We start from the raw sequence: 8,651 nt of genomic DNA, 5'->3' as shown, positions 1-8,651 counted from the left end.
AATAACTGATGAACCAATAACCAATAATCGATAACATGGTACGGATCGGTTTCACCTACAAGAATAGGTAGCAATTAGACCAATTCAAAAGAATGGCAAAGACAAAAGGTGGCAAAAACGAGGATATGCAATTGGCAGCCAATAGTGACCAAAGAGATTTAGAATAACGTGTTTTTATGCCTATAAATATTTGAGTGAAACATTATTCCCTCAACACATCACAAAGATTAAGAAAATATCTATAATTCTTTCAACAAACTTTGCATTTTAATATCAAAATGACTAGTTCTTTTATTGCTATATTTTCTCTTCTTCTACTCTCTACCATGCAATGCCATGCACAACTTTCTTCCACTTTCTACGACCGAACTTGCCCTAATGCTCTCACCACTATTCGTACAAGTATAAGACAAGCAGTTTCAAGCGAACGTCGTATGGCTGCATCCCTCATTCGTCTTCATTTCCATGATTGTTTTGTTCAGGTTGGATATATACATTAATTAATCTATATGTATGTTTATCTAACTGTATGATTGTTTTGTTTGATGAAATGTATAATATACATACTAAGTGACTTCTTTTAAAACTTTTATAGGGTTGTGATGCTTCTCTCTTGCTTGATGAAACTCCAACTATTGTCAGTGAGAAGACAGCGCTGCCAAATCTTGGATCAGTTAGAGGCTTTGGTGTTATAGAAGATGCAAAAAGAGAGGTTGAGAAAATATGTCCTGGAGTTGTATCGTGTGCTGACATACTTGCAGTTGCTGCTAGAGATGCATCAAGTCTCGTAAGTACATTTTCACACTATGAAAAGAAGAAACTTTTTTATTCAAACCAATTAATTAATGTTACGTTAATGACAATCAGGTTGGCGGTCCATCATGGACAGTGAAACTCGGAAGAAGAGACTCAACCACTGCAAGTCATACTGTTGCGGAAACTGATCTTCCTGGTCCTTTTGATCCTCTTAGTAGGCTTATTTCTGGCTTTGCCAACAAAGGCCTTAGCACAAGGGATATGGTTGCTTTATCAGGTAATTATTGATATGGATCATATATATAGATTTGTACATATATATTTATGACAAGTTCTAACATTTTAAAATAATTCTAGGATCACATTCAATTGGACAAGCACAATGTTTCCTTTTCCGTGATAGAATTTATAGCAATGGAACAGACATCGATGCTGGATTTGCTAGCACTAGAAGACGACAATGTCCTCAAGAAGATCAAAATGGAAACCTAGCTCCACTTGATTTGGTAACACCTAATCAATTGGATAACAACTACTTCAAGAATTTGAGGCAAAGAAAAGGCCTTCTTCAATCGGATCAAGTTCTTTTGAGTGGAGGATCTACCGATGATATTGTTTTAGAATATAGCAATAGCCCTCGAGCATTTGCCTCTGATTTTGCTGCAGCCATGATTAAAATGGGAGATATTAGTCCTCTAACTGGTCAAAATGGGATCATAAGAACGGTTTGTGGAGCTATAAATTGATTTTTCAAAAGCCTATTATTACTTGTATAATCGCTAATTCATTTGATTTTTTTTCTTTATATATTGTATTGTTTCAAGAATGAAATAAATCTTCCTTGTGAAAGAAAATGTTTGGCTCCATTTCTAATATATAATTAAAATTAAATATTTTGATACACAATAATTATAATGATAATTAATCTGTTATCTCAATATAAGATACTATAAATAAATTTTTTATACTATATCAGCATATATAACACTACTATATATAAATTTTTTCGATTATAAATGTGCAATTAAATTTTTATTGTAATTCTTTTATTACTATAATCGGTAAATTAAAATTTATATCATTATACTTTTTAGTTTACCCTACCATAATTTCAACTACTAAGTTACAAAATTTTCTGAAATGAAGTCAACAAAAAAATAATTAGAGTAATCGATAACATGTTAATATAATTAGAAATATCATTATAGTTATCGTTATTAAAACAAATTAAAATGACTATCTCTTTCATAATAGATTTTATGGAGCATGGAAAACAGAATGTTCTTCAAAAGTAATATTTTAATCCCATTTACTATTGATTTTGACATTTCATAATTTTATCCTACTAATGAGATATTATCAAATCATTGGCATGAATAGGGCAATGTCAAAGAATTGATGAGGTATGATTATATAAAGAATTATAATATTCACATTTGACAAATAGTAATTATTTTTGCATTAAACTATTAGATGCTATCCTTTCTGTTTAATTAACCATCCAAAGTCCAACTTTTATAGCGTGGTGTTCTACACAAGTTGCCTGCATCCATTTCTACGTATCCACCCGTCTAAAAGTATCTAACACAAGCGGCGGGAATCTTAATTTTCGTTAATCAAAATAATTAATGTGATAAGACACAAGTATTGTTAGGTTATTAGCATTTTAATATTAATCTTTAACATATTCAATTGATTTATTTTCGAGTTATAAGAATGAACATTGAAATGGATGACTTATACATCATCCATTAGCATTGGTTATCCATCAATGTCTTTCATTCTTAATTCCTCCATTACTCTTTGTAACCTATGTAACTCCCATTGTAACCTATGTAAGTCTCATTGTAACCTATGTAACTCCCATTGTAACCTATGTAATCTATGTAAGTCCCATTGTAACCTATGTAACTCCCATTGTAACCTATGAAACTCCTAAGGCCATTATCTTCACTATTTACTACCTCCATTATCTTCCTATTCATTGCTAGGAAGACTTCTTGTAGTATAAATAGTGGTAGTCTTCATTTGGTTTTAGAGACACACAATTCATAAGAGAAAACAAAGAGTGAAAGAGTTAGTCTAAAAGAGAGTTCTTATTAGTTGAAGGAAGGTGTTCTTTTTTATGGAGCTTTGGACTCAACTCTTGTCCAGAGTTGTTGACTTATACTTTGTGAAGGCTGTTGTATCCTGGAGGGGACAAGTCAAAGAGGAACACTGTTGGACCGGTGAAAACATTTGTTGCAGTGGGCTTGAATCTCCTTAAAGAGAGCGAGATATCCGCGCTTCAGCCTGAAGAGATTACTTTCTTCATTTTATTTTCAATTGTAATCTTGCAATTTTATTATCTTGTAAGTTTTTTCACTAACAATTTTAAGGAGATTCAAAGATGGCTACAATTGAAAAAACCTCGGATGTCAAGATGGGAGATCTTAACAAGCCATTTCGGTTCAATGGTAACCATTTCAAGAGATGGAAGGGTGAAGTACTTTTCTACTTAAGTCTTCACAATGTTTCTTACGTTTTAACCGAGAAGAATCCAAATAAAGAAGATATCACCACTATGAATGATGATGAAACTATTTCTCATCTAGAGAAAGTGGAAAAGTACGATGGTGATTTCTATAAGTGTCGGTATTATATTCTTAATTGTCTATCTGATAATTTTTATGATTATTATGATAGAACTTACTCTAGTGCAAAGAAAATTTGGAAGACATTGCAGAGTAAGTATGATACCGAAGAGGTTGGAGCGAAAAAATATGCAGCTAGTAGATTTTTTCGTTTCCAAATGGTGGACAACAAATCAGTGGTAGAGTAAGCTCAAGACTTCATCATGATTTTTGGAGAGCTTAGGTCCGAAGAGGTTAAAATTGGAGATAACCTTATTATTTGTGGCATAGTGGATAAACTTCCACCTTCTTGGAAGGAATTTCAAAAAACTATGCGCCACAAACAAAAGGAAACCTCTCTTGAAAACTTGATAATGAAAATCCGCATGGAAGAAGAAGCAAGAGGCCAAGATGTACTTTTACAAACATAAGAGAACAACATCACATCGAAGGTAAATTTAATTACTTCGAATAATGCTAATGCTGAAACTCACAAATATACTTCTTTAAAGCCTAAGAAGAAAAAATTCAAGAAAAATAATGGTAGACCTCCCAAGAAAAATAATGGTGAAAATCACCAAGCACAAAATCAAAAAGTTCAAGAAAAGGGACCATGCTTTGGTTGTGGCAAGAGTGGGCATATTGCTCGATTTTGCAGATTCCGGAAACATGGTCCTAACCCTCAGGCAAACGTTACTGAAGAACCTTTTGTGGCGGTGATTACCGACATAAACATGGTTGAGAATGTTGATGGATGGTGGGCTGATTCTGGTGCAAACCGTCATGTCTGTTATGACAAAGACTGGTTTAAAAAATATACTCTTTTTGAGGAGCCCAAAACCATCATGCTTGGTGATGCTCACACTACTCAAGTGCTTGGAAAGTGAGATGTGGAATTGTGTTTTACCTCTGGAAGGATATTAACATTGAAAGATGTACTTTATACTCCTTCTATGAGAAAAAATTTGATGTCTAGTTTTCTTCTTAATAAAGCAGGCTTTAAACAGATTATTGAATCTGATCAATATGTAATAGTGAAGAAAGATATTTTTGTGGGGAAGGGGTATGCATGTGATGAGATGTTTAAGTTGAATGTTGAAATAAATAAAACTTCTACTTCTGTTTATATGCTTTCTTCTACTAATTTTTGGCATGCTCGTTTGTGTCATATTAATGATCGTTATTTGGAATCATGAGTAGTTTAGGATTAATCCCAATGATTAAAAAGAATTTTGAAAAATGTGAGGCTTGTAGTAAAGCCAAGATCACTAAAAGGCCTCATTTTCAAGTTGAAAGAAAAACTGATTTGTTAGAATTAGTTCACACTGATATTTGTGAACTTGGAGGAATTCTAACTCGTGGAGGTAATAGATATTTTATCACTTTCATTGATGATTTTTCTAAGTTTACATTTGTTTACTTGATGAAAAATAAAAGTGATATTTTTTAAAATTTCAAAACTTATCTCAATGAGGTTGAAAATCAGTTTGAAAGAAAAATAAAAAGAATTAGAAGTGATAGAGGCCGTGAATATGAATCAAATAAGTTTAATTCTTTTGTTATATCATTAAAAAAAATTCATGAAACTACTCCTCCTTACTCTCCTTCGTCTAATGGAGTAGCAGAAAGGAAAAACAGAACTTTGGTTGAATTGACTAATGTCATCCTAATTGAGTCACATGCACCTTTAAATTTTTGGGGTGAAGCTATCTTAACTGCTTGTTATGTGTTGAATCGTGTGCCTAATAAAAAGTCTAAATTGACGCCGTTTGAATTGTGGAAAGGTTACAAGCCAAGTTTGGGTTATCTAAGAGTTTGGGGTTGTCTAGCCTTTGTGAGGCTAATGGATCCCAAGATTACAAAGTTGGGTAAGAAAGTTATTACTTGTGTTTTTCTTGGTTATGCTTCAAATAGTACAACCTATAGATTTTTTAATCTTGAAAATAATATTGTAATAGAATCTGGTGATGCTATTTTTCATGAAAATAAATTTCCTTTTGATACTAAAAATAGTGGGGGTCAAAGGATTGAACAAAATATTTTGTCACTACCTAGTTCTTCTACTTCAACTTTGAAAAATAAAGAAGTTATTGATTTTGAGTTAAGAAGAAGTAAAAGAGCTAGAGTAGAAAAAGATTTTGGTCCTGATTTTTATGTGTTTAATGTTGAAAATGACCCTCTAACTTTGAAAGAAGCATTATCTTCACATGATTCTATATTTTGGAAAGAGGCTGTAAATGATGAAATGAAATCTCTAATTTCTAATAAAACTTGGAAGTTAGTTGATTTACCATCGGGTTGTAAAACAATTGGTTGTAAATGGGTCTTACCGAAAAAGTTGAAACCGGATGGATCTATTGATAAATACAAAGCTAGGCTAGTTGCAAAAGGTTTTAAACAACTAGAAGGCCTAGAATTTTTTGATACTTTTTCTCCGGTAACAAAAATTACATCCATTAGACTTTTAGTTGCTATGGCTGCAATTTTTGATTTGCAAATTCATCAAATGGATGTAAAAACTATTTTTCTAAATGGAGATCTAAATGAAGAAATTTATATGGACCAACCCGAGTGTTTTGTTGAAGCGGGCCAAGAAGGCAAAGTATGTAAACTTACTAAATCCCTATATGGCTTGAAACAGGCGCCAAAGCAATGACATGAAAAGTTTGATTCCTGCATGATTGAAAATGATTTTAAAACAAATGAGTGTGATAAGTGCATATATCATAAGTCTTAGAATAATTCACATGTGATTATTTGTCTATATGTTGATGATTTGTTGATCTTTGGCTCTAACATGAATGTTATTGATGAAACTAAAAATGTTCATAGAAGCCATTTTGATATGAAAGATCTTGGTGAGGCAAATTTTATTCTTGGAATAAAAATAACAAGAACATGTGAGGGGATTTTCCTTGACCAGTCATATTATGTTGAGAAAATTTTGAAAAAATATAACTTTCATGATTCCAAGCATGTTGCTACTCTTTTGATTTAAGTGTTCACTTATTTCCTGTTGAAAGTGAAAATGATGTAATAAATCAAAAGGAATATACTAGTATAATCGGAAGTTTGAGATATGTGACTGATTGCACTAGGCCTGATATTGCATATGCAGTAGGAGTACTTGGCAGGTTTACAAGCAAGTCAGGTAATGAACATTGGCATGCTATAACAAGAGTTATGAGATATTTAATTGGAACGAAAAATTGTGGTTTGTTCTATAAAAAATATCCTGCTGTACTTGAAGGCTTTTGTGATGCGGATTGGAACACTTTGTCAGGTGATTCCTATTCTACAACTGGTTATGTCTTTACTTTAGGTGGTGGTGCTGTATGTTGGAGATCAAAAAAGCAAACTATAATTGCTAACTCTACCATGGAGGCTGAACTAATTGATTTAGCTTCAGCTAGTGAGGAAGCGAATTGGTTAAGAGATTTATTGTTTCAAATTCCTTATTTTGAAAAACCAATTCCTCCTATTTTAATTCATTGTGATAGCACCGCTGCAATTTGTAGAGTTCGAAACCGTTATTACAATGGTAAATCCATACCTATAAGGAGGAAACACAATAATGTAAGATCGTATTTGACAAATGGTAACATTAATGTTGATTATATCAAATCTTGTGATAATCTTGCAGATCCTCTTACCAAGGCCTTAACAAGAGAAAAGGTCTGGAGCACATTGAGGGGGATGGAATCGAAGCCTACAAATTCTTGAGTCATATATGAGGAAACCCAACCTGGGGACTAGAGATCCTATAACCAGATTCAAAGGGAAAAACTAATCATATGATGACTTGTTGTGAAAAATGCACTATTTTCCCCCCCTCCTTATGATGTGAGTGCATTATTTCCAATAGTTTGTGAAGGTTGAGTTGATAAAACTCTTAATGAATATCTGTAGTCCGTATGGGTAGAGTGTTAATCTTACAGGAGAACTCTCGACAGATTTCACCTATGTGATGTGTGGAAGTAGGTCGCTTCCTATGAGAATGAGGCTTATTCTCAAATGCACTCATGAAACCGGGATAACACATGGCCATAACGTGCTGGCTGTTAAAGCTCATGTCAACACCTTGATTATTATGTGTGAGCAGTGATATTTTATTTCCCTTAAGCAGTCATAGTTCAAGTCTGAGACCACTACGACTCTGGAGTAAAAGTTACTGTTTCACTAAGTGGAGGTTCAATGCAGAGCAAACCTTTATTATGCATAGTAGTCTTCCTTCAACTGGTATACTCTCTTATCTAAATATTAAAATGAGTGGGGATTGTTAGGTTATTAGCATTATAATATTAATATTTAACATATTAAATTGCTTTATTTTGGAGTTATAAGAATGAACATTGGAATGGATGACTTATACATCATCCATTAGCATTGGTTATCCATCAATGTCTTTCATTCTTAATTTCTCCATTACTCTTTGTAACCTATGTAACTCGCATTGTAACCTATGTAACTCGCATTGTAACCTATGTAACTCCCATTGTAACCTATGAAACTCCTAAGGCCATTATCTTCACTATTTACTACCTCCATTATCTTCCTATTCATTGCTAGGAAGACTTCTTGTTAGTTGAAGGGAGGTGTTCTTTTTTGTGGAGCTTTGGACTCAACTCTTGTCCAGAGTTGTTGACTTATACTTTGTGAAGACTGTTGTATCCTGGAGGGGACAAGTCAAAGAGGACTACTGCTGGACCGGTGAAAACATTTGCTGCAGTGGGCTTGAATCTCCTTAAAGAGAGCGAGATATCCGCGCCTCAGCCTGAAGAGATTACTTTCTTCATTTTATTTTCAATTGTAATCTTGCAATTTTATTATCTTGTAAGTTTTTTCACTAACAAGTATCCCTAAATTATGATCAAAATTTTACAGACACATCTTAACAACTTGAGGTCCTATCACCTCCAAATTCATTTTTTTTATTTTACACATTTTTAGCTTACGTGGCACACTCCGTAACTCCACGTAATTGAGGCGCGTGAGTGATGTTTGGATATCATGTAATAAAAATGATGTACAAAAATACAAAAAAGAAACTGTTTTTTTTGGGGGTGGGAGAGTTTATCAAAGCTTTATTTAGATAAAGAGTGTCTTCGAAATTTCGATCATAGTCTAAAGGGATACTTATACCTTATTCCCCCTAATAAGTAAAAATTTAAGTATAACATATACATTTATTTGGAGTGTATTGGATCTTATTTGATATTGTTCTCGAGTGTATAATAATAAAAATTAAAGTGAACATACTGTGAGGTATTAATTCACGTGTAC

The 8,651-nt window shown here is 33.1% G+C and overlaps 1 protein-coding gene across 1 annotated transcript; it reads left to right on the top strand.

The window, feature by feature from the left end:
• Positions 1–214: 214 nt before the first annotated feature.
• LOC112940337 (lignin-forming anionic peroxidase-like) lies at positions 215–1,610 on the top strand. Its single transcript, XM_026028332.2, has 4 exons — positions 215–482; positions 596–787; positions 868–1,033; positions 1,114–1,610. Exons 1-4 carry the CDS (start codon positions 279–281, stop codon positions 1,500–1,502), a joined length of 951 nt encoding a protein of 316 aa, XP_025884117.2. The 5' UTR covers positions 215–278; the 3' UTR covers positions 1,503–1,610.
• The last annotated feature ends 7,041 nt before the right edge of the window (positions 1,611–8,651 follow it).

The sequence above is a fragment of the Solanum lycopersicum genome, chromosome 11 (genome assembly GCF_036512215.1).
Source record: "Solanum lycopersicum chromosome 11, SLM_r2.1".
NCBI classification, from domain to species: Eukaryota; Viridiplantae; Streptophyta; class Magnoliopsida; order Solanales; family Solanaceae; genus Solanum; species Solanum lycopersicum.
The sequence above is the reverse complement of the archived record's forward strand: the minus strand, read 5'-3'. Positions and strand labels throughout refer to the sequence as shown.